Below are 20697 nucleotides of genomic sequence, written 5' to 3' on the forward strand. Positions count from 1 at the left end.
ATACCTTCTCTTGGGCAATATTTCAAATGAGGTGCACGACAAATATTGTACAATGAAAAACCACCACCAAACTTGCAAAGCTGAAAGAAGGTTGGCGTGATATTTCATGTAATGGTGGATAGAAGACCCTGCAGGCTGAACATGATAGGACTTAAAAAAGCAGGCACACAAATGGCTGCACCATTTCATGGGTGGTCAGTTTATGCTGTGCCGGAGGCCACAACTGCAAAAAGACTACATACAATACTGGGCTAGTGCTCTCTACAGAAACATGATATGATAGGTTATTTATAACGCGCTTAATATCCAGAGGTTTCTAAGCGTGGACACGGATATCGAACTATGTGTGGCTCCGTGTCCTCTTGCTTCCAAGGAGAGCAGGTTGCCCCTGAGCTATCCTCCTGAGACAACATCAAAGACATTCATTTCCATTTGTGCTCGATGTGTTGTGCTTGATTTTGTTTTGTTTTTTGTCCCACGTTGTGCTTTTCAGGAGAGAGAACAATACTCTCTTTCATAGATATACCCCCTGGACACCATGAAAATGGTGGCAGTAGACAGCAGAAAAGGCCAACTCACATAGCACCAATGGAAGATGGTTATTTTCAACATGCTGTCATTGCACGGCACATGATCCTTCTTGTGGGTGTGAACCGGCTCCAAGCAGCTTTTAGGACACTGCTGTGGGGTGGACATCCCAGCAGTAGAACATCCCCTTAGTGGAAGGTGCACCCGCGATGAGGAGCAAGGCCCGGAATAGGCCTGTGATAGATGTTTACAGTCTGGCTAGGCGGAGACAGGTGGGTGCAGTGATCAGCGTAGCATATTTTATAAACCTATGGTTCATCGCTTCAGAAAATGGAAAAGTTTAAAAAAAAACTTTTTTGAAGAGCTATATATATAAATATCAATCACATTTTCCACTCCATAGATGTAATAGTGAGTTAGGCCATTCCTGTTTGATAACGCCCTGGCCAAGAAGGTCTTCAACTTCACTACGGCATGTAATACTTCAATAAGGACATTAACTAGTAGTTAAACACCTAGCAAGCTTTGTTTTTGATTTTAAAAAAAGCACTGGCCTATTTCAAGTGTCTTAATGATGTGATGGACCTGAACCAATGCTCTGAACCAGGGTCTGCAGATAGACACACACTCCCATACGACCCCACAGGCAGTTTCCGTACTGTTGTCATTCATTTCCTAATGATGATTAAAATGAGGTCCTCATTATAGTGAGCTTCACAACAACTTTCCCAAATAAAAGCATCTTCCGAGATCCATAAGCATATGCGAATCATTAAGAAGTAGGTAAGCAGCCCTCCGAGGGAGCTTAAGAAGTAAGAAGGCAAAGAAATCACTCTAAAGAGGTAAAACGGTAATTAGAGGAATTAGAGAGCGGCAGGTGCCTCGGCTCTCCTGAATACGATAAGATTCCGCCTTCATATTGGGAGGACTAAGCCGGTTTCGCAGAGTGGGGCTGGAAAGCAGTGTTTTTAACCAGATCAAATTCTGAAAATTGGCTGTCAAGATGGGACGGTTTGATTTATACCCATCTATCAAGCTCATGAAAGGCACGGGGAGAGGAGGCAAGCTGCTGTCGCTTCCATTCGAAGAGCACCTTTAATTTCCACAGCACCATCTGCTAGCAAATCTAATACACACTCCTTCTAATCTGGTTTAGTTCTGCAGTACTAATTCTCCCACCGACTTTACAAACACGGCTCTCCCCAGGAAGGGAGTCTCTCTGCGTGTGGGTAAGCACGTGCTACACCCTACCGGCTGTCCCAGTGTCTGTCCTCTGTAAGCCTATAAAGCAGTTTCCCGTAGACTGGAGATACTTGCAGAAAATGGCGCGCTGTGGAATGCTCTCTGTTTCATGGGGAGGGATGATCAATAACCTATAACATGAAACGGACATGGGGGAAGAAAAGCAGATGGTGTCATGGACTACAACTCTTATCATTGTGTCTTGGTAGGCCAAGACTTGAACACTGGAACGCTATAGTTGTCCATGCTCAAGAAACCAGATAAGGGGCCAGGGGCTGTTATTAAGCATGGCAAAGGAATGGTGGCCATTGCAAATCATAATGGCCGCCCTAAGGTAATGAGCAAGGATAATGTAAATCTGCCGGTGCCTCTGTTAGGGTAAGAGAATGTCAGGGGGGCAAGAGTACTGCAGTGTGCAGTGTATGGATGATGTGTGTTACCAACACAACTGGAGAAAGGCAGATTCCGACTTGACATTAGAAATGTGGAATATTGAGAGTTATTCTGAATGCATCGTCTAGCCACTCCCTCCCAGCACTTGCACTCTCTCCACTCTGCCCTGAACTTCCCTTCCTACCCTAACATTATCACATTCTACTATTACCCTCCAGCACTTCCCCCCATCCCCACTTCCCTCTCCCTCCCACTTCTTGTTACTGCACTTGCACGATCTGAATTACACAAGCCCTAGTGGGACCGTTTTTGTTATTTTTCTTCCCTGTTCCTCCGCGCCCTTTTTTGTATTGTGGCACTTTGAAACGCCATTTGCTGCATAGGCACTTTGTAAATACCCAATACAAAAATAAAAATAAAAATACATTAGCACCCTTGGCCAATCAGCGATGCTAAATCATTGGCTGGATTCAGCATTGATAGTCTGCATCGCATCGCTACCACTGGAATCCATATTCCTTCTCCTACCCCGCACTCTCTGGCCCACTGACATTTGATCTTCTTAAGTGATAGAGTGAAATGTGAAACCCCCAAAAAAGCAAGATGGAACATAAGACCTTGCATTTAATGCATAAATGCTGTGTGTTGGCTGTCTGCTAGCCTCTTCTTATGTCGTCATAAGAGCATCCCGTGCTTAGAAGATTGTTACCTTAGGAGACTCTGATCTCAATAGTTAACGCAATATCATAAACCACAGTTGTTCTGTTTCCAGGATCAGTGCAGACCTTCACTGCAAAGACTCAACAACAGCAAATGAACAGACAGCTCCAATATGTTGCAAACATGCTGACTCCAGTGCTTAAAAGAGCACTGTCTATGCAGTCCTTCCGCTGAAGTTGGAAAGCAATGTCAAAATACGTGAAAGCCCATATTGCGTTCAGACACAGGTTGCCACCATTTGGCATGGCAGAAGAAGCAACGGTGCCCCGCTGTGGAATAACCTGAATGAGTACCTCACGACCAAGTGACCTAACGGAGGTTCAGGAAAGAACAGAAAATATTTCTTCCCAAACCAGTCTTCAAAAAATGTTCTGATTGAGACCACCTAGCTCCCACGCGTCAGTGACCGGATTTCACGTGTCGCGGAGGTATGTTGATGTCTCACTGAATCATAATAACTGTGGGAATGCCATTGCAGTAGCTCCTACATTCGACGTAGACCAACGTGGGTCTAGCTTGATTACCACATGTATCCATCTACACCCAGCGAACGAAGGCAGACTGGCATGAACCGGGAACACGGGTGGCATGACCTCATGCACAGCAAAGGGGACAATCAATCCCCTAACTTTCCTAAAGATATTTTGACACCAAAGAGTTGCATGGGTGCCAATGGGGCAAGACACTCTGGGCCTGATTTACAAAACGTTTATTTTCAATGAGATTGCGTTATTGTAAAATGCTTTTGTAAATCAGGCCCTCACTCTTCTTTAATAAATCACTGTTCTGATGGCAGCAAACACTGCCCATTGTTGTATATGTAATTGTCTGTGCAATTTACTGTTTTTAGTCACATTCACAAGAAATTGAGCAGTAATGATCAAAAGCTGCACCCTAATAATTTGCTTCAAAACTCTACAACTTGTGATTGGCATCTTCCATGAAAGGAGCACGCCCCGTCTGGATGCCCTCGCCTCATAGGCCCTGAGATGACGCGCACCTAAATCCATGGATGCCAAAGGCTGTGTTTGATGGAATTTCTGCTTCAAGATCATATCAGGCAGGGTACAGGAGCAATGTGTCAGACATTGCTTTTATATCTTGAATGTCTGGGTGATGGTGTAAGTGCGGATGTGGGATAAGCCACTTTTATATATTCCAGGTGTGACGATATTGAGACATAGTGCAATCGATGGCTTATCTCTCCTCCTAGAATCCCCTCTGGTTGTCAGCAATACCTCTGTTAATTTTTATCTCGAGGATTTGTTTTATTATTATAAAAGTATTTTATGTTTGTACTGAGCTTGCTTTTAATACAATGGGCCTCATTAGGACCCTGGCGGAGAGGGTATTACGCCAGCGTAGTGCATGGCGTACCTCTCCGCCATACTACGAGTTCCCGTAGCGCCATGGAGGTTTTCTCCGCCTGGTTTTACCAGCCGGAGAAAACCATGGCGCTACGGGACCTCGTTGTTAATTACGCCACCGTATTTTACGGTGGCGTAATTAACTCCTTCCCCACTCCCATTATACCCTATGGGGCGAAAATGGGAATGGGGAAGGGCAGAATGGGGATTGGGGATTTACCGCTCCGCCGAGGTCGGAATGGGGCGGTAAATCCGCCAACCCCCATGGCGCTATCGGCGGCTTTCCGCCATGCTTCGCGGTGCATTTAGCACCGCGAAGTCCGCCTGGGTCGTAATGAGGCCCAATGACATTAGGGTGTACATACGCAATCACAAAAACATAATTATGTTTGGGTGCTCTTTTCTATTGGAATTGACATTTACTAATGCCAAATGCAACAGCTTGAGATGTTGTCTTGTTGGCCTTCACCTATAGGCACTGTCTACCAAAGCCTGGTACTATAAAGAGTGTGTCATATTTTTGGGAAATCACACTTTTGTACTCCATTTGTCAATGTATATGTACACATATGTTCATTATTGAATGTGCTCTAAGTTGTGTTGCTGCCTCGGGGTTGGCTGATGCTCATTTAGAGTAAAACTGATTCTCTAAGGCTGTTGAGAGTGCAAGTGAACTTTGCATAAGAAAAACACCAAACAATGTGTGCATGGAATTTGCATCTGACTCTCAAAATGAGAAAAGGGGGCTGGGGCTCTGCTCGTGTACAGACGTGACTGTGTGTACACTGATACGCCCTCACATGTTCTGATATAGTCGGCGAAACAGGGTTATATGCCTCCATTGACACCCAGTTTTGCTTTTTCAAAGTGTGTACAAGTGGCAATGAATGGGCAACACAAATCATGGGCACACCCACAAAAACAGGTGGGGCAGCCCGATGCACAAAGAAATAACCAAGCCTGCCTCCTTAGCAATTTGCCGATGTTCCAACCGGGCGTAAATCAGATTTTTCACAAGGGCAAATCTGCAGGATCAAGTTTAACTTATTCATTATTTGTTCTCCGTTTTTTCCAGAAATCAGTTAGAAAATGTATTTATTTTCGCTTGTCTACAACATATGCACATTTCACTTCTAGGAACTAGCGTTCTTTCTATATTTTTGTGTGAATCATTTGCAGGTCCTTAATGAAGTGGATTTCACACTGAGTGTGCCGTGTCCGTGATTCTCTAAGAATCAACATGCATGTGAAAACTGCAAGCCTGACTTACGCAGCATGTTTCAATGGGATCCTGCATGGTAAGACGCTTTTGTAAATCAGGCCTTGCATCTGCCACATGCATGTTTCTTTGAGAGTCCACATGCAAGTGGCATTCATGTTGTGAATAAGGGATGCACTCTGTTCCATGCACAACACTAGCTAGCACGTCCCACTCATGCAGATTTTGCATGAGGGAACACAGTGCACGTTCAGAGGCATTTGGCTATGTTGCTCTCTGTCTGTGCATGAGCCCTCGCCAATGTTCGTGTTCATCCCACTTCGTCATATGGTAAAAGCAAGTGGGAAAAGGGGTTTGCGATTCGGGTGCCTAGTGGCGACCTCTAGATGCAATTTGATAGCTTGATTTTAAAAAACTGGAAATTCTCAAAATGCTACTAGTGGCGGTATTCTGAGTATCTATGTACACTATCTGTATCTACAGCAGTGGTTATTTGGCACAGTATAAAAGCAACATATGATATAATAAAAGGCCAGATGTATGTTTGTCAGATGCAGCCATGCACAGTAGAGACTACCCGCTTTAACTGTTGTCACTGCTAGAGTGAGCTGTTGCTTTAGGAATATCATATTAACACTCTGAAAATGTCGCTCCTCACGCACTTTGGCCCGTGAACACAGGCTTTCACACTAGTTTTAATGTAAAATAACTTGCGTATGTGATAAACCTTTTCAGTGGCACCCACACGTCCTCCTCCCCTTTGATTCCCTTTGCCCCCTACCCCTCTTTCAACTCTGCCAGAGCACCAGGAGTAAAACAAAAAACCTGTAATGTAAGATGGTAAATATAGAAAAAGCTCAGAGGGAAAATTAAAAATTAAAAATTAAAAAAAAACACCATAAATCTTGCTTTGAAATGACTGCGGATCCCTTTGGACAGAAGTGCTCGCTCATATTACAAGAATCGACAAATCCTCTCTTTCTTACACTCTTCCCCTTTTCACCCATTGTCACATGATGCACCCATGCTCGCACACATGCAAATGAACACATTAGTCTGATTGCTCTGCGTTGAGATCAAAGTTCATTTAGAAATAAGGTCATTTTCTAATTTTGAAGCACAACTGTATCAAATAAGCTGTCACATTGAAAGTTGGATGCATGCACTAATACCTGTCAACCGAGGAGAAATAATAACAGAGCAATGATGATGGGTGATTGGTGGAGTGTACATTACGCCGGGATTGTTATCCAACAGATTTTATTAAATAGGAGGATGCAGGATTTATACTGTGGGCGATAAGGCCAAGACTGCTGTAAAAATGAGAAAATATGGCAACAGTATGCAGTAGATCACCAATAGGATAATTATTTATATAAAATGCCGGCGTCCTTAGCCTCCTAACACTCGGCGAATGAAATTCATATATTCAAAGGAGACATATAATAACCTGCCCGCTGAGGATGATGGATATGTTTTTAATCCAAATGACCACCAGCTTCTATCTGCCTGTCAGGGGAGGACAGGACAAATTGGAATTTTCCTTTCATAATTCTTTGAGTTGAGAGTGAAAAACCTGGAAGCGTGATAAGTGGGTCATTGAAATGGACAAATGGACAGGCAACAGGAAAATGGCTAGAAATAAAAGGCGGCGTTGAGCCACTAATGTGATTTACCTACTTAGACCGCGCAGGTCCTACTGCTAGAAAGGTTTCTCTTATGGTAGAGCAGAAGGGAAATATTCTTTAAATTCTGGGCCACACAACCATGGACTGCATTTCATCTCCCTGCCATTGCTCCAAGTAGACTTCACTGTCACGTGGTTTAGTATGACTGATAACGCTTACAGGCAAGGTAGAGGCCATAAGGTAGTGTGCAGGAGCGACAGAGAGACATATAGAAATAGACGATGGGTAAGGATCGGTCGGCAAATTTAGTCTGGCAATTTCCCTGCTTGCTCTAATACTCAGTCTATATACCAGTCTCTATGCAAGCCGTGCTGTTGTTTCCCGAAACCGCTCGCTTGCCTGCTTAAATGATGGCAGTAATCGGATGTCATGGATTGTGTACCACTTGCTCTTCTGGAAGGCTTTTGCGTGAATTTGCCATAGCTTCTGTTAAAAAAAGATCCAATGTACCCTTGCCTCCGATCAAGTGATAATGTTCTCTCCTTTATGTTTACACTTAAGGTCTGAATATACCCCTTTCTATTGCACATTAGTTGCTCTTCTACAGTGTACACAGACATACATTGCAACGATCCTCCAAGAAAAACTGCGGCATGCACTACAACACTGATCACACTCCTCTCTACTCCCTCGTGTTTGTCTTCTGGTGATATGTCCTCAAGATCTGGCCAAAAACGACTTTCCTTCTAAGAAAATACTTACTTATACAGTCTGGCATTGCTTGGGAACCCCTCTGCCCCCACTAACTTCTCACTCTGTTGAAATAATAAAACTAATGATAACTATAATTACCAACGAAACAACCATCCAATAATATACAAACAATACAAATAATAATAATAACACAAATTACACATATGTTACCTGCTTATAAAGTGAGCTACATCCTTATAGGGGTATTAAACATCTGTAAATAACTGTTACCCATTTAATGTGTACTCTTCCTGCCTTGCAAAGAAATAATTAGTCAGGAATATGGGGAACCAAAACTGTGACATTTGGTTTGATTAATGACCCTAGAGCAGGTGCATTAACGCAATAGGCTATTTTATAGGTGCTCAAGAACCCTACCATTTGATAGGAAAGTCTCAATATCCCTCCATGAGTGCCTTATTCTCCATTCATTTGCTTCTGTGACCCTTGCGTATATCCATCTACAATGCATGACGATCAATTGGACTGATTCTCAATCAATCCTATAGTAATACCACTATTAATATGAATTGTGTACATAGTTCTCTCAATAATTATTGCTGTCAAGATATGTTTTGTTAAATTCAAATTTGATGACAAAGTATTGACCTTGGAAAGATGATCGGTTGAGTCGGGCACTGCTGAGATTTGAACCCGTGACTGCTAGCTCAACACAGCGGCTGGAGTGAGTGCTCAACACAGTCAGCTATTTGAAAGCGTGGGATAGCACAGCCCAAGCCCCCTTCATTCACTGGGACCTTTGTCTGCTCTGAAATATCCAGTTCAGAGTTCACCTCACCACACTGGTAGCAATAAAAAGCCAAGGTGTTTTGTTTACGATCCTTCTTGAATGTGCATCTGTGTTGAAGGGATTTCAGTACCCTGCATCATCCACAAATGATGCAGGGTCTTTGTCTATTATCCAGTCAAAGCAGCTAATACATCTCACTTATTTAGCATGACCCTGATGAAACCATGCTGTCATTAAATCTCAATGTTCATGCCTTGGAGGGATTCTGCCATTGTGTTTTGCCAGCCTCCTTCCTGCCTTAATTATTGTGTTGCTTGGGACTATGTCTACTCTCCTTCGCCAGTTCTTGGCCTGCTTCTGTCTGTAGTGAGTGATCAAGTAAGGTTATATGCAATACCACGATGAGCTTAAAAAGCACACCAAATATCCCAGGATCACTCCCAGATTACCAAATAGGCAAAGTAGTCACCTACCTATGGGCCCCACTCCTGTTAGGGGCCCAGTGACAACGGATCAACATAATATTGATTTGATCTTGAAAGAAAATTATGATCAAGCTTCTTAAATTGTTTCCAAAAAAATAGAATAATAAGAATCAACTCAAAGAAATGAAAACTTTTCATTAAAGACTCTATAGAGAAAATACTGTATTAATGTAATGTACCTGTTAACAATTTAAAGTACATAAACCAGAGACACCAGATTCACATAACATTATGTTTCTTAATAGTTCACCTTCTGGCATCTATCAGTTTCTAAAAGATTCTGGTGCAAACTACGAATGTGTAATGTACAGACTGTAATAAAATCGGTTTCTTAAAATTGTTGGTTGGTAAAATTAAAAACGTATTAGGAGATAATTTGTGAGGGGTTCCCTGAAATTTGAAAAGCTCTGTGGCCTCGACGGGGCTTAATCTGGCATTGCCCAGGATCAATCCCAAATGAATCCATTAATGTGTCTACTTTGTCTAAATCATTAACAACCCTTCTCTACTTCTGCTTGTCAGTTGTGAAAATATGAATGACCGCTATCAAGAGTACTCCCAAAAGTAACACAAATACCAGTAAGCTTTGGCATAGTTATATCTGCCTTATAAGACTTGCAGTTCCTACCTTGTCAGTCAGTATTGAAAAAAGTGGACTATGCAGGAGTCAGTGAGGCATGGTGTTTGAAACAGAGGAGGATAAACATGGGCTTAAATGAAAAAAAGGAGTCATGGATAGTACCTTTGGGAGGTGAAGAGTGAAAAAGAGGCAATGGTGGGGAAGGGAGAAACAAAAGAGATGAGACGTTGTGGGCGATGATGAAAATAACTAGATGCTGAGTCGCAATGGCATGAGAAGAGCAAGTGGAGGGGGGACCAGGGCAACATAGGTTAGAGGTGGAAAAGTGGCATCAAGGGGGTCACTCCCAGATGGCAACAGACCACACACACAGGGCAAGGGAGGGATTATGCATGAAGGGAGGGATTATGCATGAAGAAACGCAGAGACATATTGCAAGAAAGGTACTCGCGAATGTGTTCTCAATATGGCCTTCTTGCGCAATCATCAATTAGGACATTTCCTGCATTCCCATTCCTAGCTGAACAATATTGAGCCTGCTTTTAACACAGCTACGGGAATATGTCTTTCCTGGCCGCCTCCGCTGTCCTTCAACAGCCACAGTGGAGGATGTTTAGACACAGGTACATGTGTTGCTCCTGCTTACGTTCTAATTAGAAGTCTGCTGTTTTTAGTACAACCGCTCCGCTCTTCCATTATACAACACTGTGGATTGTTCTATTGTTTCTATGTGCTACCTAGTGCAAATGCACAAGGTGCCAAAACAGGCAAATTGCATCCATGGTCATGGTTTCGCCACTCATTGCATGCATTACAACATGGGGTTGATTTCATTGATCTTTTCCCCTGGGTCTGTGTAAGCATATCTTTCCAAATGTCGGGGATCCTTGCCATAAATGGAGCGCATAGGACTCTTCAATAAACCACATCCCATAGTATTTAGTAGACCACTACCAGACAAATATATGCCGCTTCTTCTGAAAATGCGTAAATCATTTTCCCACCACTGTTTCAGCGTGAAAAATTCTTATCATTGATAAAGGGTTAAAAAAACGTATCTACGTTAAAATAAAGGGGAAAAAAAACGAGGCCCAAAACAGCGATTTCTTTTCGATTTTTTAAAATGTTTTTCTTTTTTGCATTTTTTTTTCCTTTTTTAATGCGGCGAGATCCCCTGGAGCCCCTTCAGATTCAGATCCCCACACCCATTATGTATTCCCTATCCCAACCCCCATCTATTTATTTCGAAACAATGTGCAAAAATACCGAACATTTAGATTTTAAACATTCGGTGCTTTGGGCCTTGTTATTTATGTCATTCGTTTTTTTGACGCATAATTTAAAAAAATAAATAAATAAGGATTCTACTCGCACACTCACACACGCCAAGTATAGCCACCAACTGGACGATTATGAAAAGTTACACAACTTTCCTATATATTTATCTAATAAATATGTTTACTACAACAGGATGGACCTGTTTTTTCAGCATTCACCTGGAAACATCAACCATTTTCTATGAATCCATTTTCTCGAAGTAAAAAACATTCTAGAGCGATATTACTTTATTGATTGTAGACAAAATTGTGCCTGCAATGTAATCAGCTGTAGGTGCATTGTGCCCTGCTCGAGATCAGGTCTATAGTTTGGCCAGAATATGGATCCTCTGTTGAGGCCATCAATAGCAGGTGGCGCCAAACCAGCCTTATGTGTGCCTTTAAGATAGAATCGGCCCTGCCAACGCCTGTGACCTTAGAATAAGAAGCAATGAATGTGCTTCAACATTGTGTCACAGGCATCCTAGCAACACCAATCGGATTTCCTTTCCCTGAAAAGGGGACGAACACCAATGCACACAAGGTCAACCATGTAGAAGAAATCAAAGATGCCACACGCCCATTGTCCACTCCAAGGGAGAGCTTGACCCATGGAATAATTGAAAGATAAGAAGCACGCTAACATTATTATGGTGTCCTGAAGGGAACCTGCCGCAGATTAATAGGACGGTAATAGTCCAGAGGCATTCCACTGACTGGAACAACTTGCCCGATGCTCTACCCCTTGGAGGTTTCCAAGAGGCAGGCAGGCTGCTATCAAGGCAGGGCAGGAGACCTGCAGGTTTTTTTTTTTTTTTAATTTACGTTACATCAAGTCAGTCAATCAGCTTCTGCGAAGACCTAATGAATGTATCAGTCAAATCAAGTCCACAGAGACATTCCCGGGTGTCTTTCCAAACTGTCTTGAGAAAGAAAATGCAAAAGAAATGCAGCATAGTTAAAATTAGCCGTTGAAAGATATCTTGGAAGACTCATCAGTTATTTCATTTAAAATATCTTGATTCCCCCCATCTGTACGATGGCAATCTATTTTAATACATATTCAGCAAATGTATAGTAACAAGATGCTCCCTTGACAAATTAACCACTTTCCAAGCATTTTATCATATAAATAAAATATCATCTCCAGAGGGGGGAATGCCGCTCAGTCAGTAGATTTAACCCCTCAATCAGTGACTGAGCCTGAAGGAGGTTGCGGGGACTTTCAGTGACTAGAGAGAGCAATTGCTGATAGCCTTCTGAACCCCACACTTTATGCAATGCATTGAGCAACAACCCTATCAGGCATACCCGGGCGCCCGGTAAGATGTACTACTGTGGGGTCATAACATACCCTTGACGTAGAAGGACGTTACAAATGGTGGCATATCAATTGCAGGCTATAAGGACAATCCCACTCATTCTTTGTTCAGTCCTTAACACAAAAAAATGTTGCATGCAATGCAAACAATGTGTGCTTGAGAGGCAAACAAATAGATAGAGTGAGAGATGGAAAAATGAGTGGTGGCCATTTTGGCTCTTACTTAAATGCAGGCACATGGCAACGGCTATGATGGAACCTCTGACGTTTTGAAGATGCAATGGCCCTCATTCCAAGGTTGGTGGTAGTCATGGCGCTCTTAGCGCCATGACTACCACCAATAACGGGACCGTGTCCGGTCCCATTCAATGGGGATTTACCGGTCCAGTCCGACCTTGGCGGGACTGGTGAATCCCCATTATAAAAGCCATTCCCCATTCCCATTTGAGCCCCCATAGGGCTCAATGGGAAGGGGGAAGGCGCTAATAACGGTACCGCAAATTGCGGTACCGTTATTAGCTCTGAAGTCCCTTAACGGGCCCCGCCCATAACGCCTGGTAAAACCAGGCATTAAGGAAGGGACCCGCTAAGGGACCTCGGAATAGGGCGCAAAGGGATTAGCGGCACCGATGTCCTTAACAGTGCCTGGTATCCCTTTGCGCCCGCCTCGTAATGAGGCCCAATGTGTTGAAAACTTCCGCTTAGATTATTCTAGTGAGGAGGGGATTCATCAAACGAGATCAATGCTTGGCAATGGGCTCTGTTAAAAGACTACATTGATCAGAGATATTGACGAAAAACATGAACGTCCCGTTTTCGTGAAACTTTTTTGCTGACTTGAAATGACGGCCATAGAGATATAGGATGGGAGGGATAGTACAACGTATGACTTTCAAGGGAGAAGAAAATGAACGCAAAAGGAGAGACATTAACAAAAATGAGAAAGTATAAGAGATCACAAGAGGGACTGGGGAAATTTTGAGGTGCCAGTGGCACATGTTATGTTATGTTACACTATGTTACTGTATCAAGTTTTGATACTGCATCCATCACCACTGTAGTGGTTTTTCAGTGCCTGACTTTGTACAAGAGGTGACATATTGTGACTCCACCAGGGCATCATCAAACCATTGTTTGTGCATAGAAATAAAGTGGCTTGAGGGGTGTGGTGAAAGGGAAGGGGATTAGACGCTTAATATAACAATTGAGTGGGGCGGACACTTAGGATGAGCGGAAGGGAAAGTAGTTGTGGAAGTATGGATGCGTGATTTTATTGTATATAGTTAGCATGTTGTGATAGAACATGCCGATATTAGACAGGTTGCTTTAAAACAATACCTAGACAAGACGGTGCTCGTTGTTAGATGTCGTTTGTGTGTGTTTGCATGATAGACTTGCAAGGTGATGGAGCAGTGCCTAGAAGTGAGTTGTACTTCAGAGTTAACCACATACAAATTGAATGCACATCATGGCTTGTCTTCCAAAAAAGTGGTAATATGTACAACATAATGCTCGTCAATGGGCAGTTACACAATTAGTTCAGAGTCCACGGTCTGGCACCAGCATAGGGTATACCTGTGTATTGTTCTGTACTTGCTGTCAACTGTTACTAAAAAAAAAAGAACATGATTTTGTGGGTGGTTTCCTGTGATAGTAGGGTAACCCCTGAATTGTATTGTAGCACTAATTCCACCACAGAAAGGGGATAATATCTTCCTATGGTCTGGAGCCTAACTGTCTTAAACACATGTAAAAGAAATGGCATTTACATGAAGGGGGCATAAAGGGTTTGACATGCACGAACCTTAGAAAATCCAATCCACTCAAATCCCTTTGCAGTCTATGGCTGAATGTCATGCAAATCCTATAGAAAGCAGCCAGTGTTGGGAATTTCAATATGCTATATACCCTTCTGAAGAATAGCTAAATCCTAGGCTAACAATGGCTGTGCACACACCTACCATTTGAAGCTATTGCCCTCTGTAAGTACTGCTAACCCAAATAGATTGGAGGCTGGGGCAAAGGGGGGGTTAAACAAGACCTTCTCCTTAGAGAAGCACACTTAGTGGTTGTAGTATGGGATTCTACGATAAAGCACTCTACATGGAAATTGATCAGGAATATATATGCACGTTGAGAGCACATAGGGTCTTGGCTTAAAAAAGATGCACAGCTTTTATGCTTCATTTAGAAAAATACAAAGTAACATAACTGAATCAACATGTACGTAAATAGGTAAACCATGCCCACGTGGTCAGTTAACAATGGGGATTGGAATACATTGACATGCATAACAAATACTGCATCTGTGATGAAGAACATCTGAATTTATCAAATAGAACCCGGTTTTATTTTTCTGAATTTGTGTAGCACCTTCTCCAAAGTACTTTACAGAGAACACATCTGCATACAATATCACCCATCCAAAGTTGATATTCATTTTTCCAGTTGTGACACCTCAAATAGTTCCAATTACTATTCCTATTGCTGAAACTCATCCTGTAAAGCAAAACATTCTGCAAGATGTCTAAATCTAGATAAAGCCCATCACCCTATAATTTATATTAGTACCCAGCGGGGGAGGAGGGGTGGCAGCCTCCCTGCCAATGAGGAGGTTCGGAACAGGGCATTACCACGCGGTAATCCTGCTGCTCCGAGCCTCCTCAGAGCTGGAGATCCCATCTTCCCCGCTGGGAAACAAGGTAAGTGTGTGTAGCCTTCTCCCTTTCCATTGCGACCAATGTGTTTGTTTACTTTTTTTTTGCTTTTATCAATAGCCACCATGGAAAGGGAGAACAGACTTCCTTTCCCCTTCGTTGGCAGCCATTTTATTTGATTTTTTCAATACCCCAATATTACGGGTCAGGGTATTAAAAGCAATATGCCCCTCACAGGGAGGGCATTGCTGCTTTAGGTAATGCCCTAGGGCCTGTGTTGAGGCCCGAGCAATGGGCCTGAGGCATTTCCTGAAGTGGTAATGCCCACTCCCAGCTTGTGGCTTATTGCCTAAATATAATCTATATCTAAATGGATATGCAAATAAGCAGTTAGCAAATTAAAGAATTCCATTGCAAGCCCACAAGAGAGAATATTCGTACACATATAAAAACAGATACAAATATATGAACACACATGCAAACACATTCATGCAAACACACTCATGCAAATGCTGGCACACACATGAAGAAATGCCGATATATGAACGCACATACAACAAAAACATGCGCACAAATGTACTTGTGAACAAAAACACACAGGTATAAAGACACACACACACACAATTACATACTCTGACACACACTTTTGCACACACTGGAATATTTGTCCAACCCACCACACACACACATGCTCACATACACATATACCGCTGATGTGTTAACACTCATGCAAAAGCATGTGCACGAACACATGCATGCATGCATACATGGGAACACACATAAACACATACACATATATCAATGTTTATGCATTGAAAACATGCATGCAAATTAATGCACAAAAACACACACATACACAGTCAGACACATTCAATGACATACTCAGACACCCACTCAGATGCACAAAGGCATGCCCTCCCACACATTCACATACACACACAGGCATATGTTTGAGCGCACACACATACACACACAACATATAGCCACAACTCGTTTCCCCTCCATGTTTCTTCTAACTCTCTCCCATATACTACCAGGGTTGTTTTTTACACTGGCGACCTAAATAATTCACAGCGTCTGTTTTTCAAGTGGAATCTTCTTCTGCTGTGGTCTGCATTGAGCTACTGCAGCTAGCAGATGGACACGCGAATGAGCAGGTGGGACAGATGGCAGACCGCCCTGTCTGACGCTGGCTGCCGCAGCCTGGACTGCCTTTTCCTTCCAGGTATATTTCATCAGTCTAGCAGAAAGCAGTATGTGAGCAAGAAAGGCCTTCCCATGCCGTGTGAATTAGTTAAATACGCAACCAGCTGCTTATTTGCCTCTTATAATAAAAAAAAGCAATTTACTTGAGGCCACAGAAAGCATTTTACAGACTCCTAAAGGCAGCACAATCAAGCTTTATCCACAAACACTTTCTCTGTAAATATAGTTCAGGGGAACACCTGTATGTTTATAAAGAGCAACGAATAATGAGTTTCTCTCAAACAGCTGGTATTTCTAGAGCTACAGTGCTAACAGGATAATAGGCAACGCTGCTCTTTTTCATTGGGCAACACTGTTCATATGGCTTCAAACACTGGTCCTGTTTGTTTTTTTTTTACATTGTAATCCACTGCCAGAGGAAGACACTCTCCTATAGTAAGCAATGTGTTTCCTGAATGGTGCTAATTACCGTAAAATATTTTAAGTGTGCAAATGTGTCAGCTGCTTTTGTGTGGCCAAATTTAGTGAAGAAACTCTGAAGGATAAATGTGCATAGTGCCTACCACAGGTCACACTTATCACCACTTCAGGCTGCAGGCACTATAGCCTAAACCGTGTACAAAATGTACTGCATGTTCAAATACAAAGCTTGAGGTATTTGTTTAAACCAAATTTACTAAGGGACTACAGTGCAGTAACTGTGTATCATTAAACCACATTTACCACAATGCATTTGATTTGAAAACAGATTTTGGTAAAAACAAAACACTGGAAACACATTTACTGCACTGTTATTGGATGTGGTGATATGTGTGGCATGCCACTAACATCTTTGCAAGCTCAACTCTTAAAACACATAAAGCTCAGCTGTGTTTATTTGGTATTGTCTAGGCCTTTTGAGGACATCTGTTGTGGATGTCTGGGTGTGGTGTAAGGGGGAGATTTTAGAGGAGTCGGTTAGTCGAAGGAGCACTCAAATGGGGGGAAAAGTAACAGGGCAGAAGATGTAACATTGGGCATCTCCCTTTGGGATGAAATAGTATGCACCTGCTGGTGAAGTTAATGTTGATATTTGTGTGTGTGGAGCTAGAAATAGTTACAGCCACCTTACACGTCTGGAAAAATATATAATTATCAACTGGTCCTTTGGCTGTGCAGTACATGCAATGGTAGTGAAAGGCAACGAGAGGGCTAGCTCGCGTGCCTGCCGCAAAACCTGTCCAGCACAAGAATGTGAATAACATTGCTTATCAGAACGGTACCTACAGAAATGCAAAATGCGCATGGACGGGAACGTGCAAATGCTGAGTAATTAATGTCATAGTAGACAATGATACGCACATGCTTGCCCTAAGAAGATGATTGTGAGTGGTACAGCACACCAGGAAGTGGTTTGTTTGCTTTACAGTGCCCACAGACACACAATATTATTACCCACAATGCTGATCAGTTTGGGTTGATAACTACGTAGGATATGTGGATGCAGGGAAATGGGCCGGCTTTGCAATAGATAACACGTGCACCTTCTGGAGCTTAGCTCTAGTTCCGATGAAAATGTTAAACCTATGAAGAAGTCAAGGGCTTTATGGTTAAACAAAAGAAAGAGTTGTGCACGCTGATTGAGGAAAGATCACTTTTCTCCTTCAGCTATTGATGGACTGATCACTTACCAGAATCTGAAAGATGCAAAACACTCTCAAAGTCAGTGACAGCCATCAATAACCAGTGGGCGAAAATAATAAGTCAATAATCAGCGGGTAGGATATTTTGTTTATGCAACAGTATATTTTTTTCATCTGCATTGCATTTTCATTTAAAAAGTACCAGGTAACTAATATAACAAGTGGCCCTGTTTCTAAATACCAGTAAAATCAGCCTTGTGTTGGGTGTCTGCAAATAACACCAGTTCGTTTTTTTTTTTTTTTCTCCAACCCTCAACATAGTTCAGGAAGTCTATTGAGAGCTGTTGTACTGGTAGGGTAGCATAAAGCCAGGTATGTTGTGCGCCTTCCATTGGCTAATGGTGGAACCATAAACAGATTTATCTGGGCTGAATGTAAAGAAAGATCGAAACCCAACTGGAAAGTACGCTGTTGACGATGTCTGAAATTGACATGTTTTATGGTGGTCGTATTTGTTATAACACTGTTGCATAAATAAAGGTAAATAAATAAAGTCTTACTTTATCCACTGATGAGATAAGTAGGACAACTCTCTGGCAGTCATCTCGTAATTAAATAGGGGATCCGACGAATTGCTCTATTATGTTCTAGAGGCGACCGGATAAATTGATCCTGACTCTCTGAAAACTAAGAAAAAGAAGATAAATTCTAGGCCTCCACTGGAATGCCTTGCCACCAGTGTGCAAGGTGATAGCATTTCTAAGGTATACAAATGGAACAGTTAAGGAATTATTAGTTAAGCTACAAATTATAACCAAAAATTTAAATTTTAAAACATTTTTTTTAAATCAATAAAAGGAGACATGAATGGAGTCCGATTACCCATATGTAAAATAATTCCCCTGACAGTGAACGATCCTGGGCATGGATTAAACACAGGCAGCTTGAAACCCCCAACAACCAATAACATTCATCCCGAAATACAACATCGAAGACGGGGCCGCAGGTTCAGGCTGAGGAGCCATAAGCACGTGTGACATCCGTCTCCAGGTCGGGCTCCTGTTCCCGGGCCTGGACGGGGTTTATTCTAAGAAGACGGGCATGTGCTTAAGAACAAATGCATGGGCAGACTGTACTCGCCGATCTAAGCCTGCTGCCTTCAGGCCGCACGGATCTATTTACGCAGTGAGTCGCGCGCTGTTTGGTAAACAAGGAGTGCGCAGTGCTCGAGTGGCTCGGCCCTCCGTGTCCTTTGAAGAGGGGGGGCGGCGTTCTGTTTTTGGTGTACACTCTGGGTCAGTGTTAATCCTGTTTTATGTAGTTGTCACCTGCTGCTGACTGGCTGGCTGCTGATGGCTGAGGGGTTGTGCTGCACCGAGCAACTGTCGGGGCCGGGCTGAAAGGGCCCAGGAAAAGGACAGCGAGACAGGGAGAGGCATAGAACGGGAGAAAGGGAAAGGGTGAGAGGCAGGGAACTCGAAGTGCTCCTGTTCTGGAACCCACAAGCAATCACGTCACGCTTTTAATAGCACCCCATGCCAGAGTCCTCCCGCTTCTTACGACTCTGCAACTACATGCTACCCATCTTAACAATACTCAATGGACCTGATACGCAGTGTGTTTTTCAATGGGAAAATCCGATGGAAAATCGCTGTGTGCATCAGCCCCGCTGCATCAAACTCGGAAAACTAAACGGCTGATTCAGCCAATCAAGAATTCAAACCTATGCAGCACAGTTCTCTGCTGCTCTGGAGCTGGGTCTGCGCTTTAAACCATGCCGGCTGAATGCAAATGGCAGGGGAGAGCACTTAACGTCCTGAGCTATCTTGCTGCTGGTTACTTTAACTAACTTGATAACAGTTCACAGTGTGCTGCTTTCACTGGGCACGGATGTGCTCACAATTCATAACGCTTGGCAGTGGAAGGCCATTTACTGCTTTGCACGGTCTCTTAGAACACGGTAAGATGACATCCAGGGGGGCCGTGGCAGCAAAGTTGCACCAGTGCCTGTGCCATTATGCACAGTATTATCTCCACGGCAAGAACTTGACTAGTTAATAAGGTGCTCATGGGCACACTTAACACTAGAGCAAATATTGACCTGGTGCAAACAATGCATTGAACACCTACACAAGGCAGCATGTGCCCCAGTGCTGATACCCTGCACATGGTCGCGTGCCCTGGCGCAATGTTTCTGCAATTAGGTCCCACGTGTATCTCTGCAAGTACAGTGTTTCGGGAATAATTATCAATCTGCGAACTGGCTAATAATGACCATGCTTTCCTCCCACGAGAGGGCCCATCTACAAGAAATGTATGAGGGGGTTCCAAATAAAACCATCAATCGCTCATTTCTGATAGAACGTGTCACACACATCACGCCCGAAATCTATGTACAATGTGCACAAAGGGATTATGGGAATGCAAGTCGGCCGCAGCCTTTGGATCACGCCAATGAGCCTTGATGTGGTTTAAATGTAAGGAACTAAATCGAGTTATGTTCACAAGGCCCCTGAAAACACCCACTGAAGGTGCCAAATTGGAGTGTTCACTGCTGTGCTGTGTAAAGCAGTAGGGTTCCATGTGTTAATATCCCCGCAGAAATATCGCCATGCAAAAATATTGCCATATTTTTTCGTCGATATTAAGGCATGGACCCGCAGGGGACACCCCCGCAACCCCCATATTATTTTAAAGGGAGCGGGGACACCCACGCTACCCCACTCCCAAAACCCCCAAATATTATCCCCACTAAAAAATATTGCCTATGACCGTTCCCGACTACAGCAATATTTTTGGTGGGGATAATATTACCTGATACCAGCAGTAGCAGGTGCCACTACCTGCAGTCCTATTGACACTACATTTCTATGGACTGTTGGAAGCCATGTTGCCCTTGACTTGGCGGG

At 43.0% G+C, this 20697-nt stretch overlaps 1 protein-coding gene across 4 annotated transcripts in view; it reads right to left on the reverse strand.

Moving 5' to 3' along the window:
• Positions 1–20697, reverse strand: part of ESRRG (estrogen related receptor gamma) — a 283470-nt gene that overhangs the window by 249338 nt on the left and 13435 nt on the right. Inside the window, exon 2 of one of the 4 annotated variants that reach the window (XM_069608574.1) lies at positions 18349–18475. The exons of the other annotated variants lie outside the window; for them this stretch is intronic. Coding sequence (XP_069464675.1) covers positions 18349–18392 — 44 coding nt within the window. The 5' untranslated portion in view covers positions 18393–18475. The remainder of the gene's footprint in view (positions 1–18348; positions 18476–20697) is intronic. 4 annotated transcript variants of the gene reach the window in all.

This window comes from Ambystoma mexicanum, chromosome 4q, assembly GCF_040938575.1.
Source record: "Ambystoma mexicanum isolate Mex_15411 chromosome 4q, UKY_AmexF1_1, whole genome shotgun sequence".
In the NCBI taxonomy this organism is placed as follows: domain Eukaryota; kingdom Metazoa; phylum Chordata; class Amphibia; order Caudata; family Ambystomatidae; genus Ambystoma; species Ambystoma mexicanum.